Source organism: Phyllopteryx taeniolatus, chromosome 14, assembly GCF_024500385.1.
Source record: "Phyllopteryx taeniolatus isolate TA_2022b chromosome 14, UOR_Ptae_1.2, whole genome shotgun sequence".
NCBI lineage: Eukaryota > Metazoa > Chordata > Actinopteri > Syngnathiformes > Syngnathidae > Phyllopteryx > Phyllopteryx taeniolatus.
The window spans coordinates 5613710-5634005 of record NC_084515.1 but is presented as its reverse complement, the minus strand read 5'-3'; the positions used below and the strand labels follow the sequence as shown (position 1 = coordinate 5634005).

Genomic DNA, 20296 nt, shown 5'->3' with positions numbered 1-20296 from the left:
TCCTTATTCAAGGGGACATAAATCTGACTATCGTTAGCATAGAAATGGAATTAAGTCCTGTACTTTTTCAAGATGGAACTCAGAGGCAGCAAATACAAATAGAAAAGCAGCAGCCCTAAAATTGAACCCTGTGGAACAAGCAGACTCAGGCTCAGATACAGTTCTGTCTCCCAAATAGGATATTTATGTCCTTTACTTGTTTCCTCCACTTGATTTGCCATCATGATTGTACGATCATGAACAGTTCTTGCTGACAAAGTCATATATTTTATTCGTTTAATTTACTTATCTTTAACTGTGGTCAAAAAGTTCATCGGCCACATCAAGCATGAATGCTTTGGCATATTCACCATCTGTGAATGGCTATCCGTTCCTCACTATTCCTAAGGAACCAGCAAAGCTCGCCGAATTCCAGTCATCTTGTTGGGTCCATACCCAAAGTTGCTGCTGACTAGCTTGTACTCTGCACAGTAGCGCTTGGCATGCCTTCTTCCTGCTGTGCCCTGCTGGATATTTCCATGCAGAAGTAGCATGGTGTGTGTCAAAGTGCTGCTTTATATTTGACCGTTTCGTCGATGAAATTTTATCATTGCATTATAGACACACAGCAGAACCTGCACTCTCTTTTCTCTTTTATTTTCCTGTTGGGCTGTTAGGTCAAGCAGAATGGAAAATCTGTATCCCTTTTATGCCGAAACAGTTTTACTGTGTCACAGTGGAGTTTTTAAGCTTCCGCTGTGGTATTATAATTGAGGTTTATTGAGAATCAGACGCAGCACGGTTGCCGACTGGTTAGAGCGTCAGCCTCACAGTTCTGAGGACCAGAGTTCAATCCCCGGCCCCGCCTGTGTGGAGTTTGCATGTTCTCCCCGTGCCTGCGTGGGTTTTCTCCGGGCACTCCGGTTTCCTCCCACATCCCAAAAACATGCATTAATTGGAGACTCTAAATTGCCCGTAGCTGTGACTGTGAGTGCGAATGTTTGTTTGTTTCTATGTGCCCTGCGATTGGTTGGCAACCAGTTCAGGGTGTACCCCGCCTCCTGCCCGATGATAGCTGGGATAGGCTCCAGCACGCCCGCGACCCTACTGAGGAGAAGCGGCTCAGAAAATGGATGGATGGATGAGAATCAGACTTGATCAGTCGAACAGCACAAAGTTTCTAGAAGGGAGAAAGAAACAAAGTTAAAAGACAAAGCACTAATTGTAAACAGGATGAGTGAAGTAAATCATTACATTATCTACAACAATGAAACGTTAAATATGAGTGTTGCATGGGGCTGTAGTGCTACACCCTGTGAGGGAAGGACAGGACAAGATAGAACAGGACAAGGACAGGAGAAGAAGCATGCAGGACCAGGGTCGTGAACCCGGCTGTACAACTGAAGTGTGGTGGCATTAATTATGTAAATTGTAAAAGTGTACAGGATGAGAGTATAAGTGAGGGGATACACAAGCGATTTCCATATTCATGAGTTATTTGTTGCAGTAAGGGGTGTGTGCCTGCGGATACATGCAAGTGAATTGATACCGTTTTACATTCACAAAGACTGACAGAAGTGTCCTGTAAATGCTGTGGCCGCACCGCGGCGGCTGAAGATCCCACCCAATCAATCGAGGGGCGGGATCTGGCCCAGGGGTCCACCCGAGAGCAGCCCGGCGGACGGGACACGTCCCACACCGAGGGACCCAGGGCGGTCCGCCGGCCCCACCGAGGCGCCCCGACAACCGGTCACCCAGCGGGGACCACAGGGACCCAATGCCACGCCCCGAGCCAACCACCCCACACCACCCACCGCAACACATGCACCCCCCCCCCCCCTCCAACCCCAGGAGAGCCAGACGCCCCCCAACCCACAGGGCCCGCGATGCAGCCAGTCCCGCCCAGCCTGAGGGCAGGAGAGTGTCCCTTGCTTGTTGGAAAGGATGGCGGATAGGGGCTCCTGACAAGGGAACGGTAAGGGGGGGAACATGCACTCTCCACAAAGGCAAATTCCTCTGTCCATTCTTGCTGAAATGTACAGCAATTTACTTGTTGTGTGAAGAATTGTCAGCTAAGATTTATCTTTTTAAAATTTTCCAATTGTTTCCTGACCACACATTGCAATATCCTTTACACAATAATACCGATTTTTAATGCAGTGCCGCCTGAGTCAGAGGCATTCAATTTTGGTTTTTGGCCATGCCACTAACGTGCAGAGATTTTTCCAGATTCTCTGAATCTTTTGATGACAATATAGACTGGAGAGGATGAAATCCCTGAATTCCTTGCAATTGTACATTGACTAACATTGTTCTTAAACTGTTGGACTTTTTGCTCAGGCAGTTGTTCACAAAGTGTTGAAACTCACCCCATCGTTGCTTGTGAACAACTGAGCCTTTCGGGATGCTCTTTTTATACCCAACTGTACTAACCTGTTTTCAATTAACCTGTTCCAAACGGGTGTCTTTTAAGCATTCCTCATCTTTCCCAGTATTTTGTTGCCCCGGTCCCGGCTTTTTTGGAACAAGTTGCAGCCATCAAATTCAAAATGAGAGAATATTTGCAGCCAAAACAACAACAACAAAAACTAACATTCATCAGTTTGAACATTAAATATCTTTGTCGTGTACTCAACTGAATATTGGTTGAAAATGATTTGCAAATCATTGTATTCTGTTTTTATTTGTTTTACACCATGTCCCAACTTCATTTGAATTGTGGTTTGTAATTTAATTTATGCATGACTTCAACTTAAGTACACAGTGTAAGTACTTTTCCCACCTTTGAAGGAGTCAAATCAGTACGTATAATTTGAACTTTTTTTAATCAATAATTTTTCCATAAATATCTGCACAATTCACATCACAACTATAAACAATATATAACAACAAAGTATACATAAAAGTAAAATACATAATAGAACATAATGTGTGGAGTTGGCATGTTCTCCCCGTGCCTGCGTGGGTTTTCTCCGGGCACTCCGGTTTCATTCATCCCTCCCACATCCCAAAAACATGCATGGTAGGTTAATTGAAGACTCTACATTGCCCGTAGGTGTGAATGTGAGTGCGAATGGTTGTTTGTTTATATGTGCCCTGCGATTGACTGGAAACCAGTTTAGGGTGGACCCCGCCTCCTGCCCGATGACAGCTGGGATAGGCTCCAGCACTCCCGCGACCCTTGTGACGATAAGCGGCTTGGAAAATGGATGGATGGATGAAATAAACTCACCTGTCGAGCAGAAACATTAATAATTCTGTGTCTGTCCTGAAGTGCTGGACGAGTATGTGATTCTCACTCCCCCAATGCCTTACCTCTTTTTCACAAAAAGCCTAACTTGATAGCTCAGCTTGCGGATGCGCAGAAGCGCTGGACCGTGGGGTTCGACAAGAAGCTTGTTTTGACAGAACACCGGTCTTGTTTTTTGCGTCATCACAACATCCTGTCTTGGCCACGTTGTTTTGGTGATAAAAGTATTTCGATCAAAACCAAGAATGCAGATTTGGACCATTTTCGGTGGTTTGTAGTGACGCAGTTGGGCCAGCGTCTATAGTTAGGTGGTGAGCAGACACTCCAGGTTACTGGCCCCAGGCCATCGGGCTACCCCTATATTTACACTATATTGCCAATATTATTCGCTCACCTGCCTTGACTCACATGATTGGAACTGACATCCCCTTCTTAATCAATAGGCTTCAATATGAAATTGGTCCACCTTTCACAAATTTAACTCTTCTGAAAAGGCTTTCCACAATGTTCAGGAGTGTGTTGAGGGAATTTTTGACCATGATCTTCTCGATGCACATTTGTGAGGACACACAGTTTTGTTGGATGAGAAGGCCTGGCTCTCAGTATGCACTCTAATTCATCCCAAATGTGTTCTATCAGGTTGAGGGCAGGACTGTGCAGGCCAATCATGTTCATCCAAACCAAACTCTCTCATCCATGTCCTATGGACCTTGCTTTGTGCACAGTCATGTTGGAACAGGAAGGGGGCTATTCCCAAACTGTTCCCACAAAGTTGGGAGCAATGAATTGTCCAAAAGCTCTTAGTATGCTGAATCTTTCAGAGTTCCTTTCACTGGAACTGGGGAGCCAATATTTTGGACAATTCCATGCTCCCAACTTTGTGGGAACATTTCTTCCATTTCTAACACGGCTGTGCACCAGTGTACAAAGCAAGGTCCATAAAGACATGGATGTGAGAGTTTGGTGTGGATTAACTTTGGATGTGAGAGTTTGGTGTGGATGAACTTAACTGGCCTGCACAGAGTCCTGACCTCAACCCGATAGAACACCTTTGGGATTGATTAGAGCGGAGACTGAGAGCTACGGCCTTCTCGTCTAACATCATGACCACACTCCTAAACCTTGTGGACAGCCTTCCCAGAAGAGCTGAAGCTGTTACAGCTGCAAAGGTTGGACCAGAGATGGATGATTTTTCAAAAGATCATTTTAATAATATTCTGTCAGGTCAGACAGTTTTAACGTATCCATCCAATTTCCATACCGCTTGTCCTCACTCGGTTGCAGGGGTGCTGGAGCCTATCCCATGTGATTGTCGGCGAGAGGCGGGGTACACCCTGAACTGGTCGCCAGCCAATCGCAGGGCACATATAAACAAACAACCATTCGCACTCACATACACACCTTCGGACAATTTGGAGTTTTCAATTAACCTACCATGCATGTTGATTGTTTTTGGGATGTGGGAGGAACCCGGAGTACCCGAAGAACATGCAAAGTCCACACGGGAAAGGCCGGATTTGAACTCTAGTCCTCAGAGGCTGATGTACAAACGAGTCGTCCACCGTGCTGCCTAGTTTTAACATATGTGAAAATGTTTATTTTTTATCAACTACAAACTCCACCTTTAAGTAGAGAATGTGAGCAGCCTACTTCTGCCACATTTGAATTTTCTACATGACTTTTACTGCAGCATAGAGTGTGAGTACTTTTGCCACCTTTGAATTCATTTCTACATGAGTGTGAGTACTTCAGCCGCATGGGGGCTAGGGAAAGAGGCAGCGGGTACCGGGGTGTACAAAAGAGGCAGGCCGGGTAGGGAAGGTGCACGCGCGGCGTGGATGTTTACTCGGCGTCGGCGGCGCGGACGTCAGAGCGAGCGATCCCAGCGTGCACCGCGAGGCCGTTGAGAGCTCCAGCAGCTGCTAGTGAGTCTCGCCAGTCGCCACAGCGCCGAGCAAGGCAGGCACCAATCCTTCTGTGCTCCACACAACACAGCACATACATTATCCCACTGGGGTGGTGGGAGGGGGGGGGAAGCTCCATGTGAGCAGGAGGGGGAAAAGACTGACTTGTCTACCTTCCAGGCGACAGAGAAATATGCTGCGCGGACGCCTGGCGAGTCACCGCGTCGGCGTTTGAGTCACGATTGTCTGTCGGTTTCCATTTTGGAGGATTCCTTCCTCCATCCTCCGGGCAATGACAACGGTCTCGGCAACCCCGCAGCAGATGAGGGACCGGCTGCTGCAGGCCATCGACAGTCAGAGCAATGTGAGTAAAGCTAAAGTGGCTATCAGGGGGCTGTGGTGGCTGCAAGTCCGGCAAACTCCCAACTTAACGCGCCCGAGTCAAGTGTTTCCATTTGGTGGCCATAAAGCTGCGTGGCCCGCGTTTGTCACTGACAATGGCGAATGTGTCAAAAAAAGGGAGGAGAAGTTCGCCGGGGATAGTGGAGTTGACAGCTTGGAAGCTAATTTAGCACCAGTAGCTGGTCCCCCCCTCCTAGCTTGCTAGCCTCAACACCAAAGCAGGGAAGTAGCATTTTTAACTTTACAACGGAACAACACCAACAAACGCACGGTCGATTAACTTAAACTCTTCGGAAACACCATCCACGTATGTCCTAAGGGATAGACTTTGGCTGCCGACCGCGAAACGCTCACATTTGTCCCGTTAAACAAGTATCGGATGCGGCTAGCGATAGCTTGGGAAAGCTAAGCGAGCGAGCCTTCCGACTCCTCTCTGTAGCATTAGCACGGTCGGCTAACGTGAACGCAGGTAAATGTTCACTAACCCTGGGTGACTTTGGCGTCTTAAAAAAAAAATAAAAAATTCCCCGTTTCGTTTTGATAATCGACGTGCTCGCTAGTTTGTACACGCTCTCGTGACGCAAGTTTGCCGTTACGTTTGCCACGGTTAAGTCTTTAGGAGAGTTGACACATTGCTAAGTACTTTCAACGACCCTCTCTTTACTTTGAAGCTAATGCCTCGTCGCTAACCTGCCCCGTTACTCACACCTTCCATTACAATTAAGTTAGTTTGCATTGGGTTATCTATCTATCTATCTATCTATCTATCTATCTAGTCATCTGAATGGTATTATATTCACCAGTACCCATGGACCTAGTCGTGGTAATTCACATTACCTTTGTATTTTGAAATTCACATTACATTTTTAAGTACATTGCAATCATCTATCAATTACCTATTTCTCTCCACCAATATCTAATCAATCCATCATGGCAAATAAATGGTATTAAATTCACAATTCATTTTTGAACAGTTTGAAGGCGAATTATTTGTTTGTTTCTGTTACAGATATGCAATATGGTGGTTGTACTTGAGGTGATTACCTGTCTTGAGAAGTATCCTATCACCAAAGAAGCACTTGAGGTGAGATAAATGTCACAATTTTTTCTAGATAGACTTTTGCCCGTTTTCCACTGCACAGTACCCAATCATCCTGGCATGGCTCTACTACCTATTAGCACTTTTCTATTGGCAAAATTACGTAAGGTTCAAGCTGGTAAGCAAGAATTCCAAGCAGGGCCAGTACCATTAGGGTTGCGTTGAACCACTGGTAGCTTCTCACTTGTACTCACTGTAGATTTGAAGTTACGATACTAGAAATGACAAAATTAACATGTATTGTAACATTAGCTTACCCTGTTGCTGCGCCTTAGCTCTGGATGCTGCACTTTGCTGTCCATTTTCTTTCTGCCTGCTCTCAAAAATCCATCTTCTTATCATAGCCAACATCGTGCCCATTAATTATAGCCCTGAAAATGTTTATAATTGCCTATATTAGCTCATTCACTGTCAGACATTTTCAAAGCAGTTTTCACCATATTGTCAGCCGTTTTAGAGCATTTTGACTGGTTTTCTTTAACAATATAAGCACTGAATCTACCAAAAGAAAAAGTAGACTCTTCTTTCGCAAGAAAAGGGTGTTTCTAGCTTTTTCTGTTCTTTACTAATCAGCTGTAGAACATGGATTTGTTTTACCATAAACACTTGTGAAAAGAAACCAGTAAGCAAAACAGTGACAAAAACAAGGCTACGAAAGGACATTTTATAGCAAAATCATTTATTTACAGATATGCAACTGTGAAATGCAATGCTAACTCACCACGTGGCCCAGGTTGAATGTCAGTGGCTTTTTTTACATGCCGTTTGTTAGGGCTGCACAATAAATCAAATTTAATCATGATCGTGACTTTGACTGCCACGATTAAATAGCCTGATCATTGGCGATTTTTTTTACATTTAAATGGGGGCTGTGCTGCATATGAAAAGCGTTGAATTTTTAGCAGTGCCTGCAACGTAGTCAGCCAGTCACCGGGGGGCGACCGTATGGTAAAGACTTGATTAAGGGCCGGCACCGCAACCTGGTGCTAACGTCAAAATAAAAGCCAAAAATGGCATTAATGTCCAATGTAATAATATATGAAGCTTTTATTTTAAAGTTGGCCTTCTCAGCATGTTGGTCGAGAGGTGGCGTGTCACGATAAGACACTACTAACAATCGTTGTAGCAGCTGCGTTAAATTTTTCCGCTGGCCTGACCACAACGAAAAAAACGGCGGGAGTAAATAGAGAGGGAAATCATAACTCTTCTTTGCTTTTTGTGACCGTGCACAGCCGACCAATGGTCAAGCAGAACAACGGCGACGTACCGTTCTTTCCAGTTTACTATATTGATGGGGATTTTCGAATGAAAAGTTGGTGCTTGCAGCTTAATGCTATTGTTGTATGCATTAACTGTATTTGCTTGCATTAAGTTGCAATTCGTGATTGCACTTTGTAATCGCACATTTATTCAGTTAGGCCTTGGTCAAGTAAATTTTTTTTTTGGGGGGGGCCTTTATATTTTCTCTTTGTTAGTTACAGAATAATTTTTAACTGAATATTAAATATTTTTCTCTAACGTGGAATAATTGTGATTAATAATCGTGTAATACAATCGTGCATACAATATTGATCAACATATTTGTGACTATTTGGGCCATAATCGCGCAGCCCTAGTCTTTGTCATTCACTCCATGAACTGCCTCCCCTTTTCTCAAAATCGCAACGCACTAACTACTGCGACGCATACTGTGTTTACACTTTACACTATACATCCATGCTCTGTTCGAATGTGAGCTACTGGAACTTGTCTGACTTTCAAAATGTTGCCATTTCTCTCCCTTATAATTGACAGGAAAAGCCCACTCACCCCCTAAACATTTTCTTCACAAAAGCTTTGCTGATTCCAAAACACTGCGCTGCTGCTATCTGCAGGAATCAGTTCATCAGTACAGTTCTTAACGAACTTGATGCCCACAGACAAGCTGCGGCAGACCCTCCTCTAAGCATCCCATTCGGGAAAAAATGTACTTGACGTCTATACACATCGATGACAGTGAACAGTTAATAGTTAAAACTGTTAAATTAGGGCTGTCACTATCAATTTTTTTTTTAGATTTGATTATCCTATCAATTATTCCGTTGACTAATCAAGTAATCGCCCCTTCACCGTGTGGATGTTTTCTGTCCAAGCTACCCCAGCTCTCCTTTGCAGAAATTATCTACCACTTTATTTTCATCCTTTTTATAGTTTAAAGCAACCTCAGGCATTGGACAACCTTTTTCCTTCTCTGTACTCCTCTCTTTCAACCATGTTCCATAGATTCAGTGTGTGCCTGTGCAACAAATGTCTGTGTGGTAAACATGGACAGTGGTTCCAGGTGGCACAAATATGTTTTTATTATTTAAATGGAAGAAAGTTTTTGCATTGACCAATTTTTGTGGTTGACTTATGGTTGGTTTTCCCAGCCCTACTGTAAATATACCACAAACTATGATTCCCAAAAAAGTATCATATTTCAGTGTATTACCCAATAAAGGTTCTATATATTTACTGTTTAAACCTCCATAGATCGACCCTCTAACATGGACTTGGTATAAAAGTGTCAATTTCATTTAAAAAAAAAAAAAACCAAAAAAAAAAAACCTGAAAGCTATTTCTGTTTGACTCAGCTTTGTATCCATTTGGCTAAGACAGACTATTTCCTTTGATTGGTTGCCTTTGTGTAGAAGAACCACTCGAGCAAACGTTTGTTGACAGCTCTGGCTTGGGAGCAGAAAGGGAAGGCGGAGATCTTCGCTAGTGACTTAGATAAGCTAGAGAAATTCGAATGACTTGATTCCAGGCCTCTCGCCATAAAAAAACGTATGGAACTCAGGAATGCGTGGATGATTTTAATTCATATTAAACATTACTGATGCACCATAGAGACAATATTACATCCCAAATACTGGAAAAAGTTGGTTTGGCAAAATATGTCCTTTAAAATAAATTGATTACAGTTTGTTTTAAAAAATTTTTTTTAAAGAACTGTGCATGCTGATGTGGCCAAGACTAGACTAGCTAATAACCCAGGCTAAATTTAAGCTCCTCCCTGCAATACAAAGCTTGTATTTTAGTCAAGATGTATCACTTGAACATACTTCCTTAAGACCAATTTCTATTAAGACAGGGGTTGGGAGTCATTTTGTGGCATTTTAGGACGTAGCAGAAAGAGCACGAAAAAAGTTAGTTTTTCAGAGACTAGCAGTGGTATAGGTTTAACAGGAAAAAACACGAATAGGTGAATTTGTGAATAATGAACTGCTAATATGCAGGAGATTGTTCTGTTTTTGTTTGTTAGCCTGCCTCGTTTCAACTGCTGCGACAACCAAAGCCTTGCAGTGGAAAAGCTTTATTTGTGCATTTGATTTCTCCCTAACGCTCACATGTTTGCATTAGGAAACCCGACTTGGAAAGCTGATCAACGATGTACGGAAGAAGACCAAGGATGAAGACCTTGCCAAGCGGGCCAAGAAGCTCTTGCGAAACTGGCAAAAGCTGATCGAACCCGGCCCTGTGGTCACAGTGAGCGCTCCCAGTTCCACCAATGGCAGCTCTCACCCATGCAGGACGGAAGCCTCGCTGCCCGACATCTCTTTATTGGCAAAGGGAGTCGCTGAAGTCAAAGTCAGAAATGACGTTCACAACACGTACTCGCCAAAGGCTGAAAAGTCAAGCAGCCGCAAGCGCCGGGGAGAGCACAGAGACAGTGGAGTGCACTTACCAGAAAAAATCTCAAAGTTGACTTCGTACGATAACTCTGTTTCACCACCGCCCACCAATGGAATCGCCGGCAGCCCCGACACACTGCTCGACCAGGACATCGTCCCGTCTCCCGACCGATCTCGGATAGAGCACCTTGACAATGATAAAATCAACAGAATCCCCGTAAATGCTGTCAAGCCTCGGCCCAGCTCCCCCGGAGTGGCCAAACTCCCTAGCACTTCATCTTTAATCAAGGTTGCTGTTATGCAGCAGCAGGCGAGAATGGAAGATGGGGGCGGCGGGGGTGTAGGAGGAGGGCATTATCAGGCCAGAAGTCCCCGTGGCCTTTCCACCAGTCCAAGGAGCACAAAACAAGACTCCACGACCAAGCGCTCTGCGGCATATGCACAAATGCTAACGTCTGTCCCCAGCCCGTCGTCCAGGGATTCGCCTTTGCCCCAGCCTGCGTCCCCCCCGGCTCAAAGCTCTCACTCTTCCTACAGGTCCTCAATGCACTGGGACACCTCACCAGAGGTCCCTTCTCATTGCCCTCCACAAGACTTATCCACAACACTGGAATCCCCCTCTGTCTCGCCCACGCCCCCTCCACGCCCGCAACACAACTCAGAACTCCACAGGCCCACGTCCGAAGCGACCACCACCGTGTGGGACGACACGGACGGCTCGCTGACTTCCGCCTCGGAGTATAAGAGGAGGAAGTACCGCTCTAGAGACTACTCTGTCAACTTAGATGGCCAGAAAATAGAGGACACCACTAAGCCAGTACGGTTAAAAGAACGTAGGCTAACGTTTGACCCCGTCACACGTCAAATTAAGCCCCTAATCCACAAAGAACCACAGTCCGAGGAACCCCCCACTCCCGAGCCCGTCGAGCCCAGGCAGAGAACTGAAGTCGCTGTACCAGACACTGTGCCGGGGACCAACCCTAATCCTTTTCACCAGACAAACTGGAAGGAGCTGTCCAGAAATGAAATCATCCAGTCCTACTTGAACCTTCAGAGTAACGTGCTCACCTCGTCTGGGGTCCAGGCCCCGAGCGCACACTTTTTCATGTCCCAGTATCTGAAAAGGGAAGAACAGGAAGTGAAAGAGTTGAGTCAAATGCACGTTTTACAGGCGGACAGTGCAACAGCGGATCTACCAGGCATGAGTCGGGACATCAGCGATGAGGACCTGGACAGGATACACAACCAGCACTGGCCCGGGGTCAATGGGTGTTTGGACACTAAGGACACCTGGTATGACTGGACAGAGTGCATATCGTTGGACCCTCACGGGGATGAAAGCAAGCTGAATATCCTGCCGTACGTTTGCCTCGACTGAGGGCTCGTTTTCAACTCCTTTTTTTTTTTTTTTTTTTTTGGTCTGTGTTCCCCATACAAACGAGATCATTTTGGATTTAGTTTTGCAAAAGCCAGGCCTGCTAAACTCCCTCATCCCTCCCGTGCCGCCGCCTCTTTCTGTGATTTGAGATTTTGGTACAAAACAAGATGAGAAATTAAAAAAAAAATTTGAGTTTGTGATACCAAGGGCTGCTTTTGTTTTCATTTTTCAAGCTGAAAGCCACAGGAAGGATGGAGGCCACCCCAAGTTGCAGAGTGCTGCTACTAGCTCACAAGAAAAGAGGGCAGAATGAGCCCTGCTAGCAGGAAATGTCACCAATATTGTAGGCTCACAGGGTTAATACTGCTCTTTTTTTCTTATCTTTTTGATTTCTGCGATCTGTGGTCCTCAATAGGAGGGTGGGCTGGTGTTTAGCTATCCTGTTCAGGCCGCCATACCGGTGTTCATCTCCAAGTATATGAACATATCTCTAGTCTGAAATACTGGCGGTTACGAGAAGCTTTATGTGAATTATAAAAAGAGTAAATTATAAATTTCGTCATGTACACATCTATTTATTTTGGCTAGTACATTTTACAGGAATTCCATTGTGATGTTCATAAACATACTGCTTTTTCTTCTGTACCTTGTTGCAGCAGTGTTTTCAATCGCATCTTTTAAGTTTGAAGTTGTTTTTTCCCCCCTCTCTTATGCATCAGTCTTCTTGATTGGCCATCAGTTCATTTGGGCTTAACATTCCATAGTCCCTTTGGCTTAGTGCACCGTCTTCAACTCAGAAATAAACGTGTTCTGGAAGATTTGCTTCCAAGGTTTCAAATTGTGCCTAAATTTTTCAAAAACTATAAATACATAAAGTCTAAATTGGAAGGTAAATCTTAAATTACACACAGTACTGTTTGCTGCAGTACACATTATTGCTCCAAATTTAGGTATAGTGGTGCCTTGAGATACGGGTGACTTGACTGAGTTTTTCGAAATATGAGCAGTCGTTCTGATTATTATATATATATTTTTTGCATTGAGTTGTGAGCACAAACTTGAGATAGGAACGCTGTATAGTGGCAGTGAACTCTCTTCGCAACAAGCAGCAGTTTCGCAGATAGAATTATAAGCAGTTCTTCAAAAAAGGGTTCAAGCTGTTTATTGACACTGTTGAAGTTTATGGTCTTGCTAAACAAAATGAAGAGCATTACGTGAGTATTTAAAACAACCACAGTGTAACCTTTAAGTCTGCTGGCTTAATGCTGACACAAAGGGAAATGCCATGGAAGTGCTAATGAGTGTCTACATGGTTGTGTTGTCACTCTTTAAGGATCTAATATTTGAATACATACGGAGCAACATGTGGACATATAATACTCAACGGCATTCTTTATCCTCTGAAAAACGACTTACTGCTAAGGAGTTGTGACGACATCTGTCTCCATGTACAGTATATCTGTAAGTCTATTATTCTGCCCCCAGGTGGCCATGGTGTGCACAGCAGGAGGGGGATAATGACGATTGAAGCAGTGTGACAAAACCGGTTTAATTCTTCATTTGCTGTTATTGCATGTTTTTATTAAGTACAATATTACAGAGTTCTAATTTTCCTCATTAAAATACACCACATTTTGTTGTTTTGAGAAAGCTGTAACAGATTAAGGGCATTTCCATTCATTTCGATGGGGAACGATGATTTGAGATGGCCGTTTTGAGTCACTGAACGGATTAAACTATCTCAAGGCACCACTGTATTGGCTTGTATGGATCTCATTCCAGTCGTCGTCGCCCCCACACTTAAATCAATACATGTAGAAACAGATTATATCTTTAGCTCAGTTTAGTATCATTTCGTTCACGTCAATAGTCAAGCCAAGCAAAATGGAGACTAGTGAGAGAGCCCAGTGTCACATCATGTTTGTGTGAATACTTAATTTTGCGTTCCCTTTACACGCATCCTTCAACATCCTATGAGATGTCAAATTGGCTAGTGCACTCGCTCATTATTCCCTACCAACGTGCCTTTGGTAAATTGTAAATCTGGATTTGCTTCCGTGTGTGAGGCACCGTCCTCGTAGCCGGATAGTTTGTCAAGAGAGCTCCAAAATCCGTGATCATTATGAAGCTGGCAAATGCATTGTTTCCTGTCTTCTTTTTTTTCTTTTTTTTTGTACACAAATATTTTTTGGTGAGGTGTGCCAAGTACAAGTGGCAGAAGAAAGTGCACAACACAGCTGGCAATAAAAGTGCTACAACTGGTTGATAATGTTTTCTGGAGTTTTGACTGGGGCGTTTTTGTTCAGTGTTTAACATCTCTCAATTCTTTGACAAATAAAATGATCCAATTCTTCATCGCGGCTGTTTAATTGTGTGAACATCGGGTTGTGTGAATTTGGGATTGGGAACATCCCTGACGGGGAGGTTGCAAAACATTAACAGTATTCTGAAATGTGTTGTTACTAGCTCGTCCACAAGGGGGTGAACTCGGTCCGTACTGCTCCCAGAGGTGAAAGCTTGGAAAGCCATTTTGAGCATTTATTCGGTGGCCTTGATATCCAATTTAAGCTCCATGTTCGAGTACACCTTTTTTGCCCACTAGTAAGACAATTCAATTGTCTTAAAGTGGTATTTTCCACTACTGTATGACATTTATGCATACTAGTAGGGCAGCTTTAGCATGCTAGTAGGACAAGTACATGTTACTAGTGAGACAAAACTGCACTAGTTGACATCTGTGTAGTGCTAGACAAGTGCTAAAGTTGAATTTTGTCACTAGTAGCACACAGTTACCAACTAGTGCACAGCTTTGCCTCATTAGTAACAGTTACAAGTATGCCAAAAGTTGTCATACTGGTGATGACAAAGTGCAAACTAGTACACGGGCCTTAAGATGGCTCACCAGTTAAGCAATTCAGCAACAATAGGACTATGGGGCATTAGTAGAACGACTGCCTTAATAGTAACTTTTCACTACTGACTGATATTTCTGAACACTACTAACAACTACATGTAACTAGCGAGTCAAAGCAGATGGGCATTTTGGTGCTATTAGTAGGGTTCAGGAGGCTAATAGCGCATGACACATGCCTATTAGATGAGCCTAATACCTGTAGTACAAGTGCAGCACAATAGGTTACAAGTAAGATTTAATTGCATAAAAGTAGGCCAAAAGTGGTAGGCAACTAGGATAAGGAAAAATGTCACTGGTCAGACAGAGTTGTTCCACAATTGTGTCCTTGTCGTTCTATTAGTGCTTTAAATTGTCTTACTGGTGAGGACAAGAACAGTACCAGTACACAAACTTTAGTCGGAGTTGCACAACTTTAGAGTTTTGTAAGTGGTCACTAATGTTATGAAAGTTTAGTTGATGTCGACTAGTTGCTGATGTCACTGATATTATACAGTACAGTACAGTATTATATTTTTAAAAATCACAGGAGTAGGGAATGCTTTGCAATCTATATTGATTAACAATTGACAGCTAATATAGCAAATTTAGGCAGTACTTATGCAACATGAGTATCGACCCGGGCTGGGTAAAGGCTCTCCTGATGCATTTCCAGCAAGTGACATACATTGTTTTTTTATTTTTTTTATATAAATCCTCTTCCTCTGTGCGCTTGCCATTGATGCAGTCAGGTAACGGTTGCACAACTTGGGCAAACAACGAAAACCTGTTCTGGGCCCACGACAGTAGTGGGATCTGCATGCTGGGCATTTGCAGGTTTAGCAAATAATTAGAAACCTCTTCGTGTGTGGAGGGATAATTTCCCGCTCTCCTACCACTTTGATAGTCTGGGCTGAAAAGTTGTTCAACTTGTGTTTTCGCCCCTTACTGGTATTCCCTCAATACAAGCAAGCAGCTGTGGCTCGTCCTCAAGCCAAAATCACGTGACAGGCAACTGGTCGACATCACGCTCTAAATGTCCTTGTGGAGTAGTAAAGTCCACTACTCTATACACCCAAAGACAACAGTGAGTGACATCACTGTCAACCCCCAAAGGGCAGGGGTGAAGGTGTCACAATCCACTGCTTGAAGAAGACTTCAAGAGAAGAAATATACAGGCCATACAACAAGATGCATACCAGTCATCAGCAAAAAGAATCGGAAGGCCAGATTGGATTTTGCAAAGAAGTACAGAGATGAGCCACAAAAGTTTTAGAACAAAGTTTTATGGACAGATGAGACGAAGATTAACCTCTACCAAAGTGATGGAAAGGCCAAAGTGATGGAAAGGCCAAAGTATGGAGAAAGAAAGGATCTGCTTATGATCCAAAACACACAAGTTCATCTGTGAAGCATGGTGGAGGTCATGTCATGGCTTGGGCTTGCATGACTGCTTCTGGAACGGACTCACTAGTCTTTTATTATCTTTAATATAATCTATAATTTAATCTTTAATCTAGAATTTATTATCTTTTATTGATGATGTAACTCATGATGGTAGCATCAGAATGAATTCTTAAGTCTACAAAACCATTTTGTCTGGCAATTTACAGAAAAATGTATCCAAACTAATCAGGTGAAGCTTCACCATGCAACAAGACAATGACCCCAAACCACACTGCCAACACACCAAAGGACTTCATCAGGGGGAAAAAGTGGAATGTCTTAGAATGGCCAAATAAATCACCAGACCTTAACCCAATACAGCATGCATTTTACCTCCTGAAGAGGAGACTGAAGGGGGAAAAGCACCTAGAACAAACAAGAACTGAAAGGCTGCAGTAAAGGCCTGGAAAAGCATTTCAAATGAAGAATGCAACAGTCTGCTGAAGTCAATGGGTCGCAGGCTTGATGCAGTTATTGCAAGTAAGGGTTATGCCACCAAATATTAAATGTTATTCGCTTTAAGTTAATTTAATAATTTCTGTTCCGATGTTTGCTCACTTGGAAGGTGGGTGGCTTCAAACAAAAGGTGCTCTGTCCTGAGTTGTTTAACACATCTAGATGTAAATACAATGACATGAAAGCTGGAATTCTGAACTTTTTTCTCAAATTCATCATTTCATTTGAAACCCAAATGTCTTCAGTACACAACAAGAACAAAGGAATTGAAATTGTCGTTCCAATACTTTTGGAGGGGACCGTATTAGTCCAGAACTGAATTTTTCAAGAAACAGGATATTCGTCTGTCTGTCTGTCCAGTGGCCAAACTAGAAAGAGCGATGGAATTCAACAATTAATTGGCACTATGGCCAATAAACTGTTCAATTCCTTTTATTGTTCTATTTTTTATATCATATTATTCTATGTACAATATTATGGAGTGGTTTTTCCTCATTAAAATACAGATTACAACAATCTTTGTTGCTGTTTTTTTGGGGTGGGGGGAGAAAGACTGGAACGGATTAATGGCATTTTCATTGGCCTTTCTGGGTCAGTGACACCCCGTGTTTTTACACAAGTATCTATAATTCTACTTAAATACAGAGTGTGACTAGTTTTGCCATCTCCAGAATGACAGCAGTAAGAAGATAAAGTTGCTTGCGTGTGTCACTCCCTGCTATTAGTCAATGAATTGACGTCGCCTCACAGACGCCAAGCAGGATGAGTCGTGATTTTCCCCCCAGGTGTTTACTCTGAATCAGGCCTGTGCGCACCTGGATGATGTCACCAGCGGCTGCATGTGTACGTAAACAGCCTGACGCGGAGCTGTTAGTGAGGCTCAACTCAAGCCTCTTCAACAGTCCACTTGTGTTTTGATGTGTGATTGTGCAACACGCTGCTTTATTGGTTGATAAGAAGAGACCGTATTCTATTTCGTCATCTTGGGAAGTGTTTCCCAACCTTGATCGAGCCAAGGCACATATTTAATATCAGAAAAATCTCATGGCAAACTGCCGAACAAAAGTGGATACACAGGTTGTCAAGTAACAAAGTGCAAATACATTGTTATCTTATTTAAGTAGAAATTTTGTACTTTCCTGTAGTGTTTATTTTTCAGCCTACTTTTCACTTCTCCTCTTTACATGTTCACACAATTATGTCTACTTTCTACTCCTTACACTTAAAAAAAAAAAGTCTCATTCGATTTCATTTTGGATAGTGTTCATTCCTGCTTGTCATTGTTCAAAAACACATACACAATCCATTGCACCTGCACATGACCCTGGCCGTAACTGCAAGAACTTTTTCCAAATGGCTGAATGCCAAAACAACTCCTTTCAAATGAGCTGCAAACTCTGCGAACCCAAATACTGCCAGTGAATGGCTTTCAAGAACTCGCTGTTTTATTTGAAAAAGCATATTGAGGTCAGCTTTGCAATTATCAAAGGAGTAGAGAGGCTTTGGAGATTTTAGAATCAACTTGAGCCAAATGTTATCCGAGTTTATATTGTTGCTATATGCAATACTTAAGTTCATTGTGCAAAATAGTTTTTGTGATGATCACTTGGATTATTCTGTGTCACTTCTGAATATTCTCAGCTGCTTCTGTTTGTTAATCTTATGCCCAGTTTAGCAAACAAGGGAGCGGCATGTTTTTTTCCCCACGGGGGGATATTCCAAAATAGTTCAAGAAAAGCTCCCGAAGCCCAAGCTAACAGGTCATCCCGAGGCTGCGGGGGGGGGTGCAGGTGTGCAGCTATGCGTGTGCATGGTAAATGATTGACACCTCGTCGGTCATGCCTTCTGTCTCTGATAGGTTGTCCTTCCTCGGGTGCTGTGGTTTCTTTAAAAAAAAATGCAATCTCCCATTGTAAGAGAAACTGGACAATTGCAGAGAAGGTTATTTTTTTTTGTTTGCCAAATAATAAAAACGGGTATACAGTTGATCATTTCATGATGTTAGATGCCAGGATACTGCTGGATGACAGAAACCTGTGTTTGGGATCGCGCCGCTAGGTATACCCGAAATTTTTTTTCTTAAAAAAAAAAAATATATTATATATATATATATGTAAATCAGGTGGAACTTGTGGGTGAGTACTAGAGGATAAACAGTGAAGATTGCCCAACCCAGAAATGGAGTAGCCACTTCTAAACGGACAGACTGGGACCCAAATCTCCGTCATCTGGTTGGCAGAAGATATTTTATTTATTTTATTTTTTACAGCCATGTATATCAAATATTAGGTTGGGTTGTCTTTGAGTTGAACGACGTGTGACGTGACGTCATGGCTAAACGCCCGATTGTATACAATTGAACTTTTTACTTTTACCTAACTACAGGAGTTGAATTAGTACTTATCCATTCACCAGTCTATTTTTTGTACAAAAATGTGTACTTCTACTTACGTACAGCGTGTGAGTACTTTTGGCCCCTCTGCTCGTGACGTGTGTAAAAGTAGCACACGGTGTGTACTTTGGTAGTTTGGGATGCGGCGCCGACATTACGTCAGCTCAGTAGCTCGCCGCGCTTCGTTTCTTACATCAGTGAGTCAAGTTCGTGAGAAAGAAAAAAAAAAAAAAAAAGTGTCCACTCCTCGTCTGGTATGCAGGGAGGGACCCCCACTGCACTCCCACCCTTCAGGAATTCGGGAAGTTTCCTTCCATATATGGACTTTTTCATATCAATCGGCACCTACGAATAAAAGACGAGAGGAGGAGCCTGGGATCGATTGACAAAGAGGATGTGCTCATGCGAGATGGTTACCGGTTCATCACGTTTGTATGGGTCTATTGTTGTGTGAAGTGTACGGAGCCCCAGAAATGACAAAAAGATGTGGCCAAACTAAAGCTATAACGTGTGCACGAAATCCTAATTTGTGGCCATGAAATAGTTCCATCATTGTCTTGGACGTCTTTGTAGACAAATGGAGTGCAACTTCGCTAGGAACTGCAACACGCTATCTACCAGGTAAAGGACAGCGTGTATTGCAGTTCCTGGGGAAGGTTAATACCATTCCTGGACAGTTTGGTCAGCAAATCGAGCATGGTAAGGTAGAGCAGGTACGCTCAATTTTATTACCAAACTGTCCATGAATATTAATACTATATTATTTGATTGTATTTTGGCCACACATTATACCTAATTCTTGGCCACAATTGAGCATTTTATGCATGTTTTGTCTGTAATCTGGCCCCCAATATATTCCCCCCAACCCATGTCGTATCTTGGGCTAGAAGTACTGTATACAAACCCCAAAACTGATAACAACCTACTGGCAGTGATAGGTGTACACAGCACCACGTGTTAAAGTCAAGGACCGCCACATCATTTTTTTTTTCGTGCCCCACTGAAGTAAATCAATTGTGTCTACTTTAATCCCTAGTAACATGGCTATGGTTATCTAAAAGTTAGTTAGAACCAAACCATAACGTCCCAAGTTATGCAGAAATTTAACAAGCCTAGGGTTCCTTAAACATTGCGGGAACCAACCAACTGCACTGTTACCATGATGCAAATTTAAACACACTGAAGTTTTTTTTGTTTGTGAATATTGGTAGGGATAAGATGATGGCTAATGAATGCAGTCATAAGGCGCATGCTGGTACTGGCTTTAAGGTTGGTAACAATTTGTTGGCCACGCACATTGCTGGCAGGACTGCGCAAGGTTCTCGACATAGGCTACGACTTTGAGTACACGCTTAGAAGGGAATACGCTTGTGTGTACAAGTCACACTCTTTGGACGAAACCGTCAGCGCTTTCTAATAGGCGGTCGTCAAAGGGGAAAGGAAGTAT

General features: G+C 43.1%; 1 protein-coding gene across 3 annotated transcripts; it reads left to right on the top strand.

Moving 5' to 3' along the window:
• The first annotated feature begins 4736 nt into the window (after positions 1-4736).
• On the top strand, positions 4737-14018 carry crsp7 (cofactor required for Sp1 transcriptional activation, subunit 7). 3 transcript variants are annotated; one of them, XM_061797840.1, is made up of 4 exons: positions 4737-5188; positions 5314-5497; positions 6545-6619; positions 10016-14018. In XM_061797840.1, the coding sequence occupies exons 2-4, from the start codon at positions 5426-5428 to the stop codon at positions 11663-11665; spliced, it is 1797 nt and encodes a 598-aa protein (XP_061653824.1). In that variant the 5' UTR covers positions 4737-5188; positions 5314-5425; the 3' UTR covers positions 11666-14018. The 3 variants fall into 3 exon arrangements, with proteins under 3 accessions (XP_061653824.1, XP_061653823.1, XP_061653825.1); XM_061797839.1 differs by having other exon boundaries at positions 4738-5154; XM_061797841.1 differs by lacking the exon at positions 4737-5188 and having other exon boundaries at positions 5238-5497.
• Positions 14019-20296: the final 6278 nt, after the last annotated feature.